General features: G+C 36.1%; 1 protein-coding gene across 2 annotated transcripts in view; it reads left to right on the top strand.

Annotated features, from left to right (window-relative positions):
* Positions 1–22,077, top strand: part of AUTS2 (activator of transcription and developmental regulator AUTS2) — a 1,128,195-nt gene that overhangs the window by 519,840 nt on the left and 586,278 nt on the right. For both annotated transcript variants that reach the window (XM_072752804.1, XM_072752803.1), the window contains exon 4: positions 4,796–4,831. In XM_072752804.1, the coding sequence (XP_072608905.1) occupies positions 4,796–4,831 (36 nt within the window). The remainder of the gene's footprint in view (positions 1–4,795; positions 4,832–22,077) is intronic.

Below are 22,077 nucleotides of genomic sequence, written 5' to 3'. Positions count from 1 at the left end.
TAATGCAGTATACACAGGGATGTATATATCTATTCAAATTAGTGTTTTCATTTTCTTTGGATAAATACAGTAGTGAAATTGATTATATGATATTTCTGTTTTTAATTGTAGGCCTGTTTTTACTTGAATTCCCCTAGTAGTAATTCCTATTCAAATATATTTGGTGTCTTCATTAGCTATTAGTAATCCTTTCTGCAAGGCACATTTCCTAGGATTAAGATTTCAAGTTTTTAAAATTGTCATTATGTTTTTTTTTTTTAAGATTTTATTTATTTATTCATGAGAGACACAGAGAGAGAGAGAAAGAGAGAGAGAGAGAGAGAGAGGCAGAGACACAGGCAGAGGGAAAAGCAGACTTCATGCAGGGAGCCCAACATGGGACTCGATCCCAGGTCTCCAGGATCAGGCCCTGGGCCGAAGGCGGCGCTAAACCGCTGAGCCACCCGGGCTGCCCCGTCATTGTGTTTTAATATGCTACAGAAAATCCATGAATGAGCTTGTTTTGTGACCTTTACTAGAAACGCACTTGGTCATGTAATTCTTGGCATGATCCTCTGCTTTTTACTCCCAAGAGAGAAAAGCCTAGCAGGAAGATGGGTAGGCAAGGAAGTCAGACATAATTGGTGATGTGGAATAATTTTTAAATATTCTATTTAAATTGGCCCTAGGGTCAGAGCACATATCCTCATCTAGGGGTAGAGTACACATCCATCCCATACTCAGAGAACTGTAACAGTAGCCATGGCCTCTCTGTGTAGATGTCTAATGAATGGAGCACATCTATTTTAGATGGATAATCAATTTTGAAACCCCTTGCTGTAAGTAAGATTTTAAAACAGAGATGTTAACTTCATGAGTTTAATGAGGAGCTTCAATAATAGCTTAGTGACAGAGATGGAAAGAAAGCCAGGTGGGGAGCAGTGAAGAAGACTAGAATGAGCGTTTAATGAATATCCACTTGCACACGTGAATGTCAGCAGCAATGTACTACCTCCTGGAAAATGTCTTTCAACTGTGCATCCCATTACTATTTCTGCAGCCCATGTAGCCTGGTGATTGAGGCAGAATGTGTTTGTAAGAAAGCTCTCCTTTGCAACATAATGAGATCGAGGTGTGTAATTTGCAGAGATTGCTGGAGCAGTGGTCAAACCTAAAAAAAAAAAAAAAAAAGAAAGAAAGAAAGAAAAAAAAGAAAACCCAGCAGAATGAAAAGAACATGTGAAACAGGAGATGGCTTATAATGAGCCCCGAAATCGTGTATCAGATGGCCAGCAGGCTGGCTTTTCCTCATATCCTTTGTCTTCTCACTGATAAACACATCCCTCTTGCTCTGTTTTCTAAATCTCTCTATACCTCTCGTTTCTACCTCGTGCAATGAAAATATGAATGAATTGGCATTTCTGCCATTTGGAAGTAAGAATGAAGCCCTTTTCATTATTCAACAGAAGTATTTGCTTAAACATGGTTATGTAGTATTATTTCAGATGCTTTTAATCAAGGACACTTTTTTGTCATTGCATTCTTTTTTAAAACATCTCTTTAGTTTTACAAGCTTTTAACTCTTTGCCTTTTCTAAATTTTATGGTAATTTTTACTGTATAGTTTGGATGGAGTTTGTCTTCTTTCTACAGCAAAAAACAACAAGAAGACCCCTTTTCATTAGATATTTACAAGGAGAACACAGAAAGTTGAAATGAACCTGATTCCATCAAATGGTTCAGTGGTCAAGGCATCACCACCTCTTTGCTTTCCTAGCCCTTTGACCTCTTGGAGTCTGTCTCTTTCCTATGTGAGAAGTCGGTGCCACTCCCTAAATGTACATCTGTAACTTAATAGTTAAGAAATTCATTTCAAACAATAGAAGAGCTATCTCTGTCTCTGACATGTATCTACTTTTGTAGCATAATCTGGCTTTGCCCATGGTTTTCAGGTATTTGTGGAATTTCTGACTTGGGAGAAAGGTTAATGCTATCAAATATTTGCATCTATATTTAGACATAAATTAGGCATACGTATTGACACTGCTCTGGGCCTTCTGGCCAGCAAGGCCTACAGGATGTATGTATGTCACCGGAGCTATCAGTAAAACCATAACTTCTGTCCTGTGGCTGGTCTCAGAACTTCTTTTGTCTGTATCAGATGGTGGAGGTCTTGTTGGTGACCAGGGATAATGTCCTAAAATATAAGACCATAGCCACATTCTTGAGATTGTAGAAATGGACAAGGAGGTACCTCTTTCAAAGATATTTCTGTTCAAATTTTCCAGTAATGATTGAAGGGAGCTGGCATTTAGCCAAGAAAAATATGGTGGAGAACAGCGTAAGAGGGGAAGAGATGTCAATGCTGTGGATGTTTGGTAAAGTAGATTAGAAGGGTTTTTTACAGTTTTTTGCCAGATTCAGGAATCACAGCTTAATGCCTCCAACTTTTTACTCTTTAGAAAAAGAGATTGAGTATAGTGGGTTGACAAATGTGGGTAGCCTCTGACCATGAGTTTCTGTATGCTTTCTAGCAAATACTGAAACTCTAATGGACTTTTAATGTACATGAGGATATAGTGTCTGTGTTCTTTCATGTGTCTGTCTGTGTTTGTGTGTGTGCATGGGGGGTGTTATAAGGCAGGGTGCTTAAATGCTTTGTTGCATTATGTTAATTCCTCGGCAGTGCAATCAAATTCATGTCGTAATTAAAGCTGTCAGTTGGAAGGCAAGCCAATCGCCACGAAAACACAGCATAACAAATGAAGTGAAATGATTCTGCGTGTAGCTATACAATGCTTCGCCAGGCATGAAATTAAATAAGTAATTTGATGTTGACATCAGAAATTGAAATGATACCCACTGTTCCCTCATTCAGGCAGACCTGCATAAACAATAGCCAGAACAAATATGCACAACAAAGCCCTCTTCTCCACCCAGCTCCCTGAGTAATGTACAATATATATGCAAAATAAGTATAACAGAGTTTTCCGAAACCTGAAGGATGTAATTTTCTTTGGTATACAATAAGATGATACATGTGTGTGGGGAGGTGGAGAGGTGGGTTTGGAGGGGTACCTCTGCTTGTGGATAAAGTACATCTGCACGAAAGGGGAAAACCCTGAAATAAACAAGTCCCATGTTGATTCTGAATAATTCATCCTAAAACGAGTTTACCTCCCCAGGGCATAACTCTAGGGTGGTAGAGACCTAAGTTGGCTTTTGCCTTCCTCTACTCCGTGGAGGGCTTTGGTTGCCAAAAACAGGTGATGCTGTTATATGGCTAATCACTGCTATGAGGAGCTGTCTCCATAGCTACTGTGGATCTCCCTGCCTACCATTTATGGGATTGAAAATGCAGCAAGACTTTTTAAAATCAAATCCAGTGTGCAGGATCACACATCTATTGTCCTTTATTCCCTTGAGCCTGTCTGAAACACCTACCTAAGTGAAGAAAGTTTTGCTTTGGGAAGTGCATTTAGGAATGCCCTGGAGCATACTATTCTTGTTTGATATGGATGCTGTTGATACTTACTTAGAGCACTGTATTTCCTTCTCAGAAAACAGTTTAAAATCAAGGGAATTCACGTGTACTGTATTTTTGGAGATGCTACATTCACCTAATCCTTTTTTCCCCCTATACAATCCAATCTCTCATGTATTTATACATTAATTAAACAAATACTTGTTACGTGCATCCTGTGTGCAAAGCATTGTGCTGAGTACTGGGGAAGCAGTGATGACTTAACCGGATGGTCCCTGCTACCTATAGTTTGCAAAGCAGGGACAGGACATTTGGGTGGAAGAGCTAGAAGTGAACTGAGTAACCACTGCTTGGGAGTGGAAGTCAACTCACCCCAGGGAAGGTATAGCACCTGATCCATGCAAAACACCAAGCCAAGACCAGAAGACCACCCCATCACTAGCATTGCTTTTGTTTTGAGCTTATTTGTGACCTTTCTTATTCACTAAAAGGAAACTAAAAAATTTAAAACTTGTAATGAGATTTTTTTAAGTACAAACAAACATGAATCATAGACAAGTTTAAAACAAAAAACAAGTTGTCTTTTTGGGCTCTTTGCCCAAAGAAGTGATGCCCTGCAAACCCTTCAGAACTATTATTTTGTGGTTGTTATTTTCTGAGTATCAGAACTATGGAAGCCTAAGTTGATAATTCTTATGACTAAAACCTTCAGGAAAATGGTGCTTTTCACTGCTTCCCTTTACCCACACATTCTTTTCATTTTATTCTACTAATTATGTTTACAAAATGTCTCATTTTTGAAAAGCACTCTGTGTGTACTAACTGGTGCCTTTAGGGAATAAACTGGCAAGTAGGTCATACACTGGAAAAGTCATCCAAACCCACTGGGCTTTCATTTTCAAGTCAGTCTGGGCTTTTTCCTCTTGCCTGCCCCTTTGCGGCCACAAAACTGAGTAGCTTGAGACCAGGGCATTGAATGTCAGCAAGTCAGGGAGGCAGGCTGATGGCGTGTCTGTTTAGTCTCAGTGCAGGGCGAAATGCCATCATTAATTCATTACCCAGCTGCCTGTCAAATAAATTGGCAATTACGTCCACCGCAGAAGCTTGGAATTCAGTAAATAGCACGTTAGCATCTCTGAGTTGTTGAGAGAAGTAAAGGGGAAAATTAAGCCAACACGGTGTTTGTATCAGTAGCAGATGACAAGGGGCAGCATACACTAGTGATGTGATGTAGCGATGAAATACCCGCAAAGGGCTGCTAATGAGCTGTGTGGATTGGAACGTGTTAAAAACCATTGCTGATTTTCCACTTTGTCTTTATGCTTTATTACAGAGTTCAGCTCCTTCCAGCTTGGGAACAGGCTACTTCGTAAGTTTATCTCAACTTCACATGTGTGCCTTGCGTTGGCCTTGATTTGCTTCTATAATGTTCACTCATTAGGATATGGAAAAAAAAATCTGAGAAATCCCTTCTCAGTCCTAAAGTGCAGACTGATACACATCCTTTCATCAGGATTATTATATTTTTAAAATGCATATGAGCTATTGGGGATAGGATCGTAAGTCAGTCTGAGATGTAGATGTCTTTCCCAGGGCAATTCCTCCTTCCCCGGCAGTGTAAAGGAAACCTGATTGGCTCACGCCATCTTTCCTACATAATTGTGTTTTTTTGGTGAGAAGTGTCATGTGGAAGATGGAATTCAGATTGTACATTGAAGGTTTTACTCATTTCTAATATCTCTTAAAGAACATATATATATATTACACAGTGAATTGCCTTTTTAAAAAATATTTTTAATGAGAGGTAGTGTTTTAAGGAATGTTTTCCCTTACTGTCTGAGTATGTAACGTTTAGATTTCCTTTGAGCGATCATGGAACTCCTCATTTTAGCAAATATAAATATTTTATCTTATTTCTAGACATTTCTCTGTCCTTTGGGAGGGGTGAAGATGGTGTCATACCTCAGGGATTATCTCATAGATAATTTTCTCATAGAGAAATTGTCACTTCATTTATTTATAGCAAAATTACCCTTTTTGGATTCAATAATCCTTTTCAAAATATAAATATAAAAGAGTTACAGATAGGCATTATTTACAAAATAGGGAAGCATGCTAGAGTGGAGGGTTTTTGTGGTATTTAAAGGAATCTGATTTGTGTTCTGAATAATGAACACTGATACTCTAATGCCTGCTCAGCATTTTCTGAAAAAATAATGAAATCATGAAAATAAAGTGGAAAATAATTACTGATTCAGTTTAGTTGCCTTTAAATTTCTTCCCCCTAAAATGCTAATTATGCTGGCTTTCTTCTGCCCATGGATTTCTCTTCATACATTTACATTAAATATATGAAAACCAGCATCATTTCATTGAATGATAAGTCTTTTCCAAGCTTGGCAGAAGTAGCATATTCTAAATGTTGATTTTTTTTTTATCTTTATCTGTGATAATGCAGAGAAAACAGATAAGGATAAAGATTTTTTGGTACCTGCTTAATACAGTCAGCATGCTTATCCTTGTTCCTTAATGTGGCTGAATATTCATGCTTACAGAAACAAGCAGGATGCTGAAGCAGTTGAAATAACAGAAGTAGTCCATCTGCCATGTCTTCACACCAGGCTGGATGTGGGTTGTGATGCTAGAAGTAAAATCTGGAGGCTGCCAGTGTCTCTTCTCTGTCCAAAAGCTAAATTATCCCTCTTGGCTTTCTTCAGTAGAACAAGGCCAAAACCACTAACTTAGCCCTTGATCATTTCGAGACTGAACACTCTAGTATTTTTCTCATTGTCAGTATGATAGCCCTGAAAGAAGAAAGTCTGTAGAAACATCAAGAATTTTATTTTTATTTTTGTCACTTATTTTTCTAATTCCAGGAGTGTTTTTTACTCTTTAATAATAAGTTCTTATGAGGAAAGAGTCTGCAGTTACGAATCTAAAATGATTTTCATATTCACACAATGTTAGATGAGTATACAAGTTTGTTCTTTGGTAAAATTGCTCTTAGTATTACTTTGCTTACATGAAAAAAATATGTACCAAATGCATATTCAGCTCTGAACTATGACAAAAATGCTCTACTTAGAATGTGTTTCCAATAATGGGTTTATTTTGTTATCAGAGTGCAAAATCATTGATATTATCGCCAAGTTCTCATCAAAAAAAATGTCTTCTGTTTCAATTTTCATGCCAACAATATCACATATAACACTTGGTTTCAGGTACTAACATCAGCATTGATGAGTTTCATGCTTCTAAGTGGAAATAGTATATTCACAACATATAGGAGTTTTCTGTCAACATATTCTTTACATTGTCCTTTATGACCTGTGATGTCATATTAGCCTTTACTTATGTCTGTAATGAAGGTTCAGCATCAGGTAAGTAGAATGGTGATACATAGACTCTTACTTCTTTTCAGCATCTCTTTGAAGTATGGACAAAGGCAGTTCACCTGCAGGGTCAACTCATTATTAAAACAATTGCACCATAATGTGAACTCTGGTATAAGATAACTGAAGGCACTCACCTGTTGGGTCTAACGACCTAGAACTATTTTTCTTAAATACTCTCCCATGCTCCAATATTGCTCTGACTTCCCAATTTCCTTTCATTTAGAATTTATCCTCTTAAAGAGCTTTTAGTGAACTGTAGTAAAATGCTGATTATTGTGTGTGCTAATAAAATACCCACCCATGTACACACACACACACACACACACACACACTCCTGTGTACACCTCTGTCCACAGCTAGTATATTCTACTTTCAGTTCTTTCCACTTATCAGTAGTGATGTTAAAGAATTTAAAGAAGAATCCTTTGTTTTTGATTTAGTTGTATTTGTTTATATCTCTTTGGTTTTGTGTTCCAAAGATGTCTGCTTAGGTCTGTTACTTTTCCACTTCATTTATAAGCTGAAGATTTGAGAAATGAGAACAGCAGCTAAAATCGGTATTTACATAAGCATATTGCAAAGGATTCTTTAAGTAGACAAAATAAAGAAAGATTGGAACAAACTTTTCACATTTTTGGGAGCCTTTGAATAATGTGGGTGTTATACACACAGAGACACACACATATATATTCATTACATACTCATGCCCAGCTCATATTCTAAATATAAATGGAAGTATAGACTAGTTGGAATCTATTTGCTTTTTTCCTTTTTTCTTTTTTTTCTTTTTCTTTTTTTTTTGGCAAGAGTACCAAAACTTGTTGGAGTGTGTAGGGTTTTACTTAAAAAAAAAAAGTTAATGCAGTGAACACATTTTAATTTAAATTTTTTGGACTATAGTCTCTTCTTATACGTGTATTTGAAGTGTTACTGTGCATAGTGAGTAATTAAGAACTTAGAGACAGACTGGTCTGAAGACTAGTATGTGACCTTGGGTAGGTTATTTAATATCTGTAAATCTGTATCCACTTAATAGAATTGTGAATTTTAAATGCGACAAGATGTTTAATGCACACAGAACAGTTCTCATTAATAGCAAATTATTCCCATTATAGCATGTGATGGACAGAACTTGGTCTCATTAAGTGGCTGTGTAATGTTGTTGTACATAGAGGATTACCACCAGAAATTAGTGATTCAAGAAGTAAATTTTGAAATTTGTGCTGTAGGTCAGGAACATTCTTGTAGCTTTCTGAGGAGCTTATGATTGTTCAGTTAGCTGTATACCACTTTACTCCATATGTGAACAACAAATATGGAATTTATTCTCTATAATCCTGTGATCACCATGATGTGGAATGAACTATTCTAGGATGTCCATGTACTACAGTTGCTTAATTTGTCCATTAAAGACATTTGCTTATTTTCTCCCTCAGACTTGAGGCATTTAAAGACTGCTAACAGCTCTTGAGGTTAGGCTAGGAAGATAAAGATTTTTTTCTACACCTTCAGGTGTTATGAGGTTGTGTCACATATTTACTGTTCTCTGACCCCAAGGATAAAAGTAAATGCCCTAGCATACCTGAATGAAGTAACTAAAGTCAGGAGAGTGACGAGAGCAGTGAAAATATCACCTGGTTGCCAGTGTTCTCATGTGTCATCACTGGAAGGTTTTGGATTCATTGTTTATAAGCACTTGACCCCATATGCCAGTAGTTGGTAGCTACTGTTGGTATAGAGGTGACTGATTTGTCAGGCTGAACTTGATACGTGGTGTAAAGGAAGCTTTTCTTCATTATGGTGATCTGTTCTGCCTGTTTTTCTGGATAATCTTCAATCTCTCCAGGTTTGATTGTAAGTGTCTTAGGTCCATAGTCTCAAATAGCTTAGATCCTGCTTTTGTAAACTCCAGTGATCCAGAGATTTTTTCATAGTGGCTACCAACTAATAACTTTAATTCTCCTCAATTGCATAACATCTAGCAAAATATAAATATAAATATATATACTTTAAGATTGTCGAAGAAACCAACCAACTTCTACCTAATGTTAAAACTACCACATTACATAAAAGGGGAAATTGTGGTGTGGTACGCTTCTTAAAATGGGCTCTGTGTGATTACTGCCTCCCTGTACAGCTGAATTACTTAGGAAATTGTATTGATAGCGTTGGTAACAGGCAGCAAGTGCAAAATACTGACCTGTGGCTTTCCATCAGAGCTGTAAGGTCATAAAGGAATTAAATTCTTTGCCCTCTTCTAAATTTTTGACTATAGACCCTTGAACTATCTCCTGTTTTTCTTTGAATAATGTGGTTTTTTGTTGTTGTTTTTAAGGATTGGGCTTCTAACAGACACTTCTGACTTTCTTTCTTTCAGTAACTACTAAGTACCTTCTCCATCAGACATTGTTCTAGGTGATGGGTTACAGATATGAAAAACCATGTCCCTCTCAAGTACTTTAGTCTTCCCTAAAGCCAGGTCCTTTCCTGCCTTTGTGATGCTTTTAAAAGTTTTGACATATTGCATTTAAGTAAAAGGATTTGAGCTCTACAGAGAACCTAACATTCTTTGACTTTATAATGTTTCCCAGCTTTTAACTTTAGAAATGCAGCCTGGCCTTGACAGCAACCCCATCCAAAGTCATCTTCCTCTCCATTTGCCAGTACTTGCTGGTAATGCTGGGAGAGAATTTTGTAACTCAAGTATTTACTCAAAACCTGTCAAATGTTTAAAGATAAATGATGCTGAGTATTTTAACATGTCTCCCAATAAGACTCTAATATTTATATTTATTAATAATTAACTGGGTAAATGAATTATTGGCCATTATTTGTTTACTGACGAGCTTCCATTATAATGGAAATTTCTTAAAAATCTGAATTCCGAAAAAAATAAAATAAAATAAAAAAATAAAATAAAAAATAAAAAAAAATCTGAATTCCGTCAGATATTTCTAGTTGTTGTTAGGGCATTTGGACTCACTGGTAAAGACTGAGTTAGAATACAGCCCACCAGATGGAGAGTTCAGTGCATTTTACTTGTCAAATATATATTAAACATCTGTTCTTCATTCTTAAGGTAAATAAGATGTAAGCTTGGCTCTCAAGTCATACATAGTTGAGTTTGACACAAGACAAACTGATCAGTCCTATGAGAAGGGTGAGTAGAGCATTTGGGAGTATTTATAAGGGTCAATTAATTGTAGGAGGCTTAATTGTGCAGAACTTGATGGATGCTTGGATTTTCAACAGATAAAGAAAAGGTGGAACAAAGTTTGAGGTAGCAAAGAGCACAGAGAAATGGCATTATCATGTGAGATTGCATTGACTGGATCATGTTTCTGGAGAAAGGTCAGCCTTAGGTTGCTTAGTTACAGGGAATGTGGAACAAAGCCAGGAAAGGAATTGGATGAGTGGGGATGAGGTGATTTGTGGGTAGATCCAGACTTTAACATTAGTGATCTTTTAAAGATGAGAAAGATATGAGTCCCAGGATCAATGTCTGTGATGCTGCTTTTACTTGGCATAGCATTCCCAGAAAGGAGAGATTTGATTTTAGAAAGCTAATGAGTTTAGAATTTAGAGTAGGCAATTAGAAGTTTAAGTTGTAGGGGATCCCCAAACCGCTCAGCGGTTTGGTGCCTGCCGTTGGCCCAGGGCGCAGTCCTGGAGTCCTGGGATTGAGTTCCGCATCAGGCTCCCGGCGTGGAGCCTGCTTCTCCCTCTGCCTGTGTCTCTGTCTCTATCTCTCTCTCTATGTCTATCATGAATAAATAAATAAAATCTTTTTTTAAAAGAAAGAAGTTTAAGTTGTATATATCTTGAGTGGTAGTTTAAAAAACTTGGCTAATAATGGGGAAAAAAACATGGCCATGCAAATTGAAATTTATGTTAAAACTTGTAAAAAAGTAATACCATGTGAGAATCCTAAAATCTCAGCCTTATACTTATCAAAAAGTATTTTTGAGATGTGGTTATACAAATAATTTTCTTGAGTGACCCTTAAGAATTACCCAGTGAGTCACCAAACTAGACTTAAAACATTGGCCTCAGAGGTACCCCATCTCCCAAGTGAGCACACCACTAAAATGTTTATATATATTTAGTATACAAAAAATATTTTTATGAATTTTTTATTATAATAATGGAATAAAATACTGGAACCCATGACTCAAAAGCTGGGACATGACTAATTATTTGGAAGCTACCTATTTACTGTGGAGAAACATAAGGTTAAACGAAATCAATTGCTCTTCATGAAGATAAAAACTTCCATATTTTTGTGTTGTAACCTTTAAAAATACTACCCTGAACTACAATTGTCTCTTAAAAAGTAATAAAACCTGAAGCTACACTTAAGTAAGTGTTTTTGTTAAGGTTAGGAACCACAGAATAACTCTTAGTTACCCTGGAGGGTTAGTTTATACCTGAACTAAGTATCTGTGTTTTGACCAACTCCTCTGCATAGTCACCAGTAAACTCTAATTTCAGGGGCCTTAGACTAAAAATATAATTGTACTTTCCATTTCTTTTTTTCTGTTTTTGGTTGGGTGTGATTACTCTTAATTTTCAGAATAGGATCAGTGAGCCATGAGCAACATATCCTCACTATAGGAACAGTACAAGTTGAATTCTGGTGAGTATGTAATCATTTGGAGAATCTCCACAGTGAGATGGTTCTAGTTCACCCTGAGGCAGTTGTCTTCTGTGTCTACATTTTTAGTTTCAACTTTTTCATGCAGTATAAAGGAATTGAGAAATTTGGTAAGATAATCAGATGAGAAAGGATCAGTTGTTGTCTCCAGTTACCACCAACCCCTTAACACTCTCATCTCAACCTTTCTGTGCAGGGACAGGCTAGGTATTTTTAAACATCTGCTGTGTACAGGAATCTTTGTTGTTGACTGTTGCAAAGTCTAATTGAAGACATAAGATGAAAATCCATTTGCTCCTGATGGATGTGGGGAAATAACCCTTGGCCCAGTAGGTCTCCCTGTCTCCTCAACTCCCTTTCTTGGACCCTCAGATTTGGAGAAAATAAATCATTTGGGGGGAAAAAGATTTTACAAGTGACTGGACTAGGTCATTACTTAAAGAGTCTTTGGTTCTAATATTCCAAGATCCATGATTCTAGCTCCTTTACACCTAAATGTTTGTCATGTGGGACCAATGCTTTCAGTCAGTTTTGCTGCCTCCCTTAGCTCTCCTTTGAACAGTAGCAATGTAAGACCATGGTCCCCTAGTGCTTAGTGAACACTGCTCTCCAGTGCCCAGCAATGAAAGAGATTCACATTTTGAATGAGTGGCCAAGTCTGTCTTTCTTTGAAATTAATAATAATGAATAATGTTTTATATTTGTGTTAATCAGGGGTTAGCACATAGAAATATACAGGGTGTAATCTTCTTCTCTTCTATAGCTAATGTATCCTATTGGTCACAGAGATGATTCGAGAAAGACTTATTAGCAGTGTGCTTTAAAAATCCCAGACGAAATGGACAGGCCACTGCCATGGAATTCAAAAAGTCTGTCTGTCTGTCTCTTCCTCTCTCCCTCTCTCTCCCCCTCACCCCTTCCTCTTTTCCCTCCCACCCTTTTGTCCTTCCTTTTCTTTTTCTGACACGGGCTTGAAAGCAGTCATCTTATTCTTGTTGAAGATTTCCAGATTATAGAAATGTTGAAATAGTGAATATGAGCTATATTATATAAAATGAGCTATAAGCAGTGTGAAATATCAAGATTTGCTCTGGCTACCCACACAACCTTCATTTTTGATAGATATAACTGCCCTAGAATTTGATGGACTAGATCAATCAGAATCTCAGATCAAAGGACTCATTCCTTTGCTTAACTGCTTTAAAAAAAATATTTTTCCTGAAATTGTAAATTAGATGCCTCCCAATCCATTGCATAAGAAACTTAGAGCTTTGTGAAACACCAAGAGTATCATTTGAAAAGAGGTTAAAAAACACAACTGGGGCTTGTTAAAGAGGAAAAGTGCTGTTTTAACTCCAAGTGTCACATTTTCCTATACTCAGCTCCTGCAGTAAACAAGAGTTATTGGAAGCTTAGATAGTTTGAGACACTTCAGTTATCTCCCAATACTTGACTTCAGAAGCCAAACATTTAAAATGCATTTTGCTCGTGTAAAAATGTTTATCCATTTAAAATACAATGTCGTTTTAACAAAAGCACCCTGGTGACAAGCTGTTTAGATTTAGCACAGTTAATAAACTGTCAGGTCCTATACACATACATGTGAAAAGACCAGCACAGTTACCCAAGGCTTGGCATTATAAATCACTGTTAACAAACTTTAATTCGCTTACTAGGCTAATGAATGATCTCCAAATTTCCTGTAGTAATTAGCTTCACTAACAGTCATGTTTAAAGGGACTTGCCTTATACTACACTTAATTTCTGCTCTGAAATCTTTGGTATCTGGTTTGTAGGATGGAAACAAAAACAAAATGAAAAAAGAGAGAAAACAAAACCTATTAGTCTCCATTGACAACTAACTCTCTTGTAATAAATCTAGATTGTGGCTGTTCTCAAGTGGAAGCATTGCCAAAGGTGATGACTGTCTATTAGGCTTATAAACTGTAATGTACTAGGAGATCTGCAATGGAGTGGTGAAGCCAGATAATTGCAGTGTTTCCTGTCTAAATGTGCTGCTGTGTGTAGTGGCCTCTGATTTTAAGGAGCCATTAAAAATGCAGCAAGGCATAACAACTGTGGTTCCTAGTGTACTCCTAATATTTCTTACATTCATCACATCTCATAAAATCTTGCCCAGACCAACAGATGACTATGTGTACAGCTGGCCTGCCACAGAAGGAAATTGAGGAGAAACTGAATCATGCAGGTAGCATTACAGAGACCCACCAAGAACTCACCCAAGCTTACAGTGTGCCATATTTCTCTTTTTACTCCCATGAATTCTGTTTCCATTTTAGTCTCTAAAAAAGAGAACATTCACATTTTACCTTTTACAAGAGGACCCTATCAGTAACCAGCTTTTTCCTGCCTTTGTGGGAAATAGACCTCACTTTGCTGAGGGAAGGCAGGGTTATATCCTCTGCGGAGAAAGTCATAGAAGTTAGCATCTCAACCCTAAACCCAAAAGATATAAGAAATTTGTTACTTCACAGTTTATTTGAAATACATGTTAAAAATAACTTTATAACAGAACTAGCAATGTGATATGACAACCTGATTTCTCTGAACAAAAGGAGCATTGCTACTAGAACATTCCGGGAAACAGAGGAAACTAGAGAAGCCAGGATGTTCTTCTAATCAAATATTAAACAGCTAAGCATCATGACCAAATAGAAGTCTTAAGCAGCATTTGAAAAAAAGCATAATATAGTCACAAGTTATTTTCATCTGTTGCTAAATTGCCTGCTTTCAACTTGGTAATTAAAGTAGATCTATTATTTTGGCTTTACTTTTATAGGTTTAGAGTTAAAGAAACTGTGAACCAGAAGGGACCTCTGAAACTGAACTCCGGGGATCCCTGGGTGGCTCAGCGGTTTTAGCGCCTGCCTTTGGCCCAGAGCGCGATCCTGGAGCCCCGGGATTGAGTCCCGCATTGGGCTCCCGGCACAGAGCCTGTTTCTCCCTCCTCCTGTGTCTCTGCCAATCTCTCTCTCTCTCTCTCTCTGTCTCTCTCTGTCTATCATAAATAAATAAATAAATCTTTTTAAAAAATGAAACTGAACTCAGAAAATTAAGTATTGTAAGGCTGACAATGAAGGACTATGACTTCTCTCATCCTGGAACCCGTCCTTTAGTTAGCATAGCTGAAGATCATATCAATTTTCTTACTGCCGACACCTCACTGTTCTTTTCATTACAGTTAACTAACAACTATGCCTTTTCCATATATGGAACCAGTTACAGACAGACATACACATAACATGCATGCATATATTTTAACTTTTGTTGAAGTTCATCTTGGTACACTTAGTATACTTGCCGGTTACTTAGAGCTATGGAGATTATGCCATCTATTGCATCATTGTTTGTTTCTGGTGAATACTACCCACTGCCATATGTGTGACTTCCTCTTCTTCATCCAAATTGTTGACTATAAAATATCAGTGCTGCTAGGTTTTCCTTATTGCTCTTTTTGTAATGTCTCTCCTTCATGAGATTTAATATACACTAGCTGGCTATTAGGGTTTCTGTGTATGCCATCTCCTTTGATGATTTTTATCTGGAGCCTCAAAAAAAAAATCAGATATTCTTCCTTTGTTTATTTATCCATACATATATTTGGAAAGGGCTTCAAGACAATCTGTGGACATGCTGTCTCTTTTTCCTTTGTAGTCATCTTATCCAGTTTAAGAAAATTAATTGGACATTATTATCATGTGGACACCTTTGTTCTACTGCAGGATGGCAAAGTAATTGACCATTAAAATATACTTAGCATAGATTCCGTTGTGATGCGGGTATTCATAGCTAAGCCTCTTCAAATTATTCTAATATATGTGAACAAGCAGTATTATCTAAAATAGATAAAAGGACACAGTACAAAAGAGGTGCAATTTGATACAGTATTCATGTCATAACATATATGCATGAGTAATAATTAGAAAAAGGAGACAAATGAAAAACTTGCTATTATTTATAATTGGCCTGTGTTATATACAGTTAACATCCTAAATGTGGAATTCTTGAATTGTGGCACATGCTTAAATTTTGAATACAGAGGACATAGTAAATTTATTTCTGAAATTATTACAAATTCTAAATTGGTTGGGCCATGAAATTACATTGTTTTTTTTTTCATCTTTCTTTTTTTTTTTAAAGATTTTATTTATTTATTCATGACACAGAGAGAGAGAGAGAGAGAGAGAGAGAGAGAGAGAGAGGGAGGCAGAGACACCGGCAGAGGGAGAAGTAGGCACCATGCAGGGAGCCTGACGTGGTACTCGATCCAGGGTCTCCAAGATCACACCACAGGCTGAAGGCGGCACTAAACCACTGCGCCACCGGGGCTGCCCTTTATTCATCTTTCAAATGAGGTTTGGATGAAGGTGCTCTTTGAAGTGGTCTTTCAATGTCAGCACATCTGTAGATGTGTTGGAAAGACTTGTACAATGGATTAAGAGACTATACATGTTCAGGGACCGTTTGTATAAGTCATTTTGTGAATGAGAAAAGAAGGGTAAGGGGCACCTGGTGGCTCAGTCAGTTAAGCGTCTGCCTTCAGCTCAGGTCATGGTCCCAAGGGCCTTGGATCAAGCCCCATGTCTGGCTCCCTGCTCAGCGAGGAGTCTGCTTGTCCCTCTTCCTCTGCTCCTCCCCACTACTCGTGTGCTTTTTCTTATCTTTCAGTTAAGCATAAAAGCTTAATCTTTCCCTTCCAGAAAAAAGAAAAAAAAGGTTATATAAGTGGGTTTTTTGGTTTTTGGGGTTTTGTTTTTTTTAAAGATTTATTTATTTATTTATTTATTTATTTATTTATTTATGATAGAGAAAAAGAGAGAGAGAGGCAGAAACACAGGAGGAGGGAGCAGCAGGCTCCATGCCGGGAGCCCGATGTGGGACTCGTTCCTGGGACTCCAGGATCGTGCCCTGGGCCAAAGGCAGGCGCTAAACCGCTGAGCCACCCAGGGATCCCCCCCCCCCTTTTTTTTTTATTCATGCCTCACAATATTTGTAGGACAATCTAAGTAAAGCCTCATCCATGCAATGGAGTGGACTAGATAGGCCCCAACTTTCCCAAAACTCTGTTTGGGAAAGCTTCCTGGGAAGCTTACTTTTTGTTTTGGTTTTTTTTTTGTTTGTTTGTTTGTTTGTTTAATAATAACCTTCACTTTTTAGCACAGTGAAAGATTTACAGAAAAATCGAAATGAAAGTTCAGAGAGTTGCTACCACCTTTGGCTCCTGTATATCTACTAATGACATCCTGTAACATAGGGGTACATTTGTTACAATTGGTGAACCTACATTAGCACATCATTATCACCCAAAGTCCATATTTTACATTAGCCTCTTGGTGTTGTGCATTTTTTAGGTTTTGAAAAATGACATGTATCCACCATTATAATATACAGAATAGTTTCATTACCCTAAAAATCCTCTTTGCTCTACCTATTCAATCCTCTCTTCCCATTAACCCCTATCAACCACCGTTTCCAAATTTTTACTGTCTCCCTAGTTTTGCCTTTTCTGAAATGTTATATAGTTGGAATTATACAGAATATGGCTTTTTCAGATTGGCTTCCTTTAGTTAGTGACATGATTTTAGGATTCCTCCACGTCTTTTTATGGCTTGATAGCTCTTTTTTGTTTTTAAGTGCCGAATAATAATATTCTATTGTTTGGATGTTCCACAGTTAATATATCTATTCACTTACTGAAGGGCATCTTGGTTGCTTTCAAAGTTCAGCTATTATAAATGAAGCTGCTATAACATATGTTTGTATGGGGGGTTTTTTTGTGGATATAAGTTTTTTACTCATTTGCAGAAATACATTTTCTGGATCTTAGGTTAAGAGTATGTTTAGTTTTGGAAAAAAAACTGACAAAACTGTCTTTGAAAGTGCCTTTACCAGTTTGCATTCCCAGTAGCAATGAATGAGATTTCCTTCTGCTCCTTGTCCTTGCCAGCACTTGGCATTGTCAGTGTTTTAGATTTTACATTGTAATAGATGTATGGTAATATCTCACTTTTAATATGTAGTTTTCTAATGACACAATATTGAATATCTTTGATATGCTTGCCATCTGTATATCTTCTTTGGTGAGATGTCTGTTCAAGTCTTTTGCCTATTTGTTAATCAGGTTTTTTGTGTTCTTTTGTTGAGTTTTAAGAGTTTTGTTATATACCTTGTATAATAGTTCATTATTAGCTTGTCTTTTTGCAGATATTTCCTCCCAGTCTGTGGCTTATCTTCTTATTCTCTAGACATTGTCTTTCATAGAACATAAATTTTTCCCTTTTTAATGAAGTAAAACTTACCAATTATTTATTTCATGTGTTATACCTTTGGTGTTGTATTAAAAAGTCATTGATGTACCCTGGCTCATATAGAGTTTCTCCTGTTATTTTTCAGGAATGTTACAGTTTTTTATTTTATATTTTGGTCTTTGATATATTTTGAGTTAACTTTTGTGTGGGGTATAAGGTGTATGTTTAGATTCTTTGTGCTTTTCTTTTTTGATTATGAATGTTCAGTTCCATGACCATTTGTCCAAAAGATTTATCTTTATTCCATGGTATTGCCTTTGCTCCTTTGTCAAAGATGAGTTAAATATATTTCCACTTACTTCTGAGCTGTCTATTCTGTTGCACTGGTCTGTTTGTTCTCTCACCAGTACCACAGTCTCAATTGCTACAGATAAATAATAAGTATATTAGTTGATATTTATTCATAATAAATCTTGAAGTTGAGTTAGGTCAGTTCTTCAACTTTATTCTTCTATGTCAATATTGAATTGGCTAATCTAGGTCTGTTATCTCTCTATAAACTTTATAATCAATTTGTCAATAGTCATAAAATATCTGGCTGAGATTTTGATTAGAATTAAATTGAATCTGTAGATCAAGTTGGGAAAAAGTGACATTTTGACAATATTGAGTCCTCTTATTCATGAACATGGAAAATATCTCCATAAATTTGGTTCTTCTTTGGTCTCTTTCATCAGAATTTTATAGTTTTCTACACATGAATGTTATATATGTTATAAGTTATGTATAAATTATATATATTATTAGATTTATAACTAAATATTTCAGTTTTAGTCATGCTCATGTAAATGATAATGTCTTAATTTCAAGTAACACTTGTTCATTGAGGGTATATAGGAAAGTAATTGAATTTTGTAATATTAACCTTGTATCTTGCAACCTTGCTCCTATCACTTACTAGTTCTAGAATTAGGAGTATCTTTTGGATTTTCTACATAGATGATCATTTCATCTGAGAACAAAAACAGTTGTATTTTTTTTCCTTCCCAATCTATATACATTTTATTTCTTTTTCTTATAGCGTTAGCTATGACTTCCAGTATGATGTTGAAAAAGAGTGGTGAGGTAGGACATCTTGCCTTGCTCTTAAGCTTACACAAGAAAGCTTTGAGAATTTTACCATTAAGTGTGCTGTTAGCTTTTTTGGCAAATATTTTTTGTCAAGGTGAGGAAAGTTCCTTTTTATTCCTACTTGGCTGAGAGCTTTTATCATGAATGGGTATTGGATTTTGACAAAAGTTTTTTTCAGCTGTTGATACAGAAACTATCCTTGCTTTTCTACTTGGTAATGGTGTATCGTTTTTTTATATACTGTTGGATTTGATTTGCTAATATTTCATTGAAGATTTTTACATAGATGTTTGTGAGAGATAATGGTTTATACTTTCTTCTAGTGTCTTAGTCCAGTTTTGATATTACGGTAATGCTAGCCTCTTAGAAATGAGTCACGAAGTATTATTTCTTCTTCTATCTCCGGAAGAGATGGTAGATAATGGCTAACACTTCTCCCTTAAATTTCTCTCTCTAGTAGAATTCATCAACAAACCCATCTGGATCTGGTGTTTTCTGTTTTAGAAAGTAATTATTGATTCAATTTCTTTAATCAGATCTATTCAGATTACCTATTTCTTCTTATGTGAGTTTTGGCATAGTGTTTCAAGGAATTCGTTCATTTCATCTTGTCATTGATCACATGGAATTCTTCATAATATCCCTTTGTTACCTTTTTAATGTCTATGGAATATGTAGTGATATCCCTTCTTTCATTTCTGATATTAATAATTTGTGTCTTCTCTTTCTTTAACAAAGCTTCAGTAGAGGCTTAATGATTTTATCAATCTTTTCAAAGAACCAAGTTTTGGCTTTATTGACTTTATTGATTTTATTTTTAATTTCATTGATTTCTATTCTTTTATTTCTTTTCTTCTGCTTCGCTGGATTTAATTTGCTCTAATTTATCTAGTTTCCTAGGGTGAAAGCATAGATTATTCACTTTAGATCTATCTTCTTTTCTGATACAGACATTCAGTGTTATAAATTTTCCTTTAAGGACTGCTTTTGCTGTATTCCACATATTTGGATGTATATTTTTATTATTTAGTTCAAAATATTTAATTTCTCTTGAGATTTCTTCTTTGACCCATGTGTTATTTAAAAAGATGGTGTTTTCTGGGAAAGTTTTTACTGTTCAACACTGTCACTTTCAGAGATGCCTGAGTGGCTCAGCAGTTAAGCATCTATGCCTTCAGCTCAGTGTGTGATCCTGTAGTTTCGGGATCCAGTCCCATATCGGGCTCCCTGCGGGGAGCCTGCTTCTCCTTCTGCCTGTGTCTGTGCCTCTCTCTTTCTGTGTCTCTCATGAATAAATAAGTAAAATCTTTAAAAAAAAAAAATGTCACTTTCAGAGCCTTCACTCCTTGCCAACCCAGAAGCACTGACTTGTAACAAGTCCCTCAAGAGATTCTGGAGGAATTAGCCCAGCACATGCTCATAGACTAGTTGTAAGTATATATAATGTAATTTGAAAGTAATCTCACCAGTTGTAATTACTACTTGATTTAATTACAAGCATATTTGTGTTAGTGAGTTTTATCTGCATCTTTCCTTTTCTTGCTAGGGTAGAGCTTGTCCAAGACTCATTTAGATATTTATCTAAGTCTGACCTTTTATTTTATTTGATCCTTTTTCTGCCACATAACTTGTCATACTTATTCAAAGACTTATTGGGGAGAACAGGAAGAAGACTGCATTGATTCTTGTTAGAAATTTTTTTATGGGTCCAATTATTCCTCTATTTGAGAAAATTTCTATGAGTTTTATTTGTATTAATTTACTTATCTGAAAATGGAATCTCTACTTTTAAACCTGTCAATTTCTATGTATATAAGATTTCTTTAAGCAACAGATAGCTCATTTAATGTTTTTATTACTGATTCCCTTCATCAAGCTTATTTTATTGTTTTTTATAATCTAGCAATAGGTTCATTCTTGATTCATTTACTCTTTTGGAGCAATGGAATTATTTATGTATTTTAACTTTTTCATTTTCTGCTTTCCAGCCCTCACTTCCTTTTTTTTTTTTTTTTTTTATTTTGTCACCATTTTATTATATGCTTGGTATGTTATTTGCAGCCATGATCTTCCCATTCATACACTTTTATATTTTGCTTTTTTAATTAAATGTTTTCTCATGTTTTTCATTTATTCATTACTAATTTTTAATGAGTACATTATGTATCATTCATTGGCTATCTGTATCTGTTTATTAATTACTTCCTTATGCCAGGGGTTGGCAAACTATGGCCCTGGATTTTTAAATAAAGTTTTATTAGAACACAGTCATGCCCAGTTATTTACATATTATCTCTGGTTATTTCTGTACTATAAACAGCACATTTGAGAAGTTTTAAGAGAGACTATATAGTTTGCAAAGGCTAAAATATTTCCTTTCTGCCCTACAGAAAAAGTTTGCTGACCCCTACCTAATGAGGTGGCATTACAACTAATGCCACTTTGGAATATCTTTGTGCATATAATTTTTTATACTTTAGGCAACATAATTGAGAGGCATTAACAAAAGTGGGCTAACTAACTAGGTCTACTTAATAAAGACTTTTTAAGCCTGACACCATCCCTCACTATCTCTCTGGCAATATTCTAACTGGGATATAATAAGGGTGGTGGTATTAAGAATGGAAAGGAAGGTCAAGTATCTCCTTTACTTAGGTAGGAAGTAACTAATAGGTAGCACTTCTCTGGTCCCTGTATAGACATGTATGTAATTTTACACTCTGGATGAGCATATTTTTACTTTTGATTTGAAATCAACAGTAAATCCCACATAAAAACCAATGGAAAGAAAACTTACTTTCTATTGGGGATTTAAAAGCAGACTGAGCAAACTCTCCAGGTGTCCAGGTGTCCATGAAATGCCACTGCAGACTAGCTGTAGTGGCCAAAAGGCACTGAGAGGGTTGAATTAGAGAAAGGTGACAGTCTCAACAATGTGTTAGCAGTGGCAGCAATGAACAATGAGGCAGCTATGAGTGGGGGAATGACAGAAGAAACACATATGTTCCACCCCTCTGAACATATCCTAAGCATCAATTTATATAGAACTATAATTAAACTGTCTCCAGATAAGAAAGTTCTAGAGCAACTACCCTATACTTATGAATAAAAAAATTCTTCTATCTGCGAAAGTTTCATTCTTCAAGAAGAAAAACTTATGGAATGG

The sequence above is a fragment of the Vulpes vulpes genome, chromosome 3, assembly GCF_048418805.1.
Source record: "Vulpes vulpes isolate BD-2025 chromosome 3, VulVul3, whole genome shotgun sequence".
NCBI classification, from domain to species: Eukaryota; Metazoa; Chordata; class Mammalia; order Carnivora; family Canidae; genus Vulpes; species Vulpes vulpes.
The sequence above is the reverse complement of the archived record's forward strand: the minus strand, read 5'-3'. Positions and strand labels throughout refer to the sequence as shown.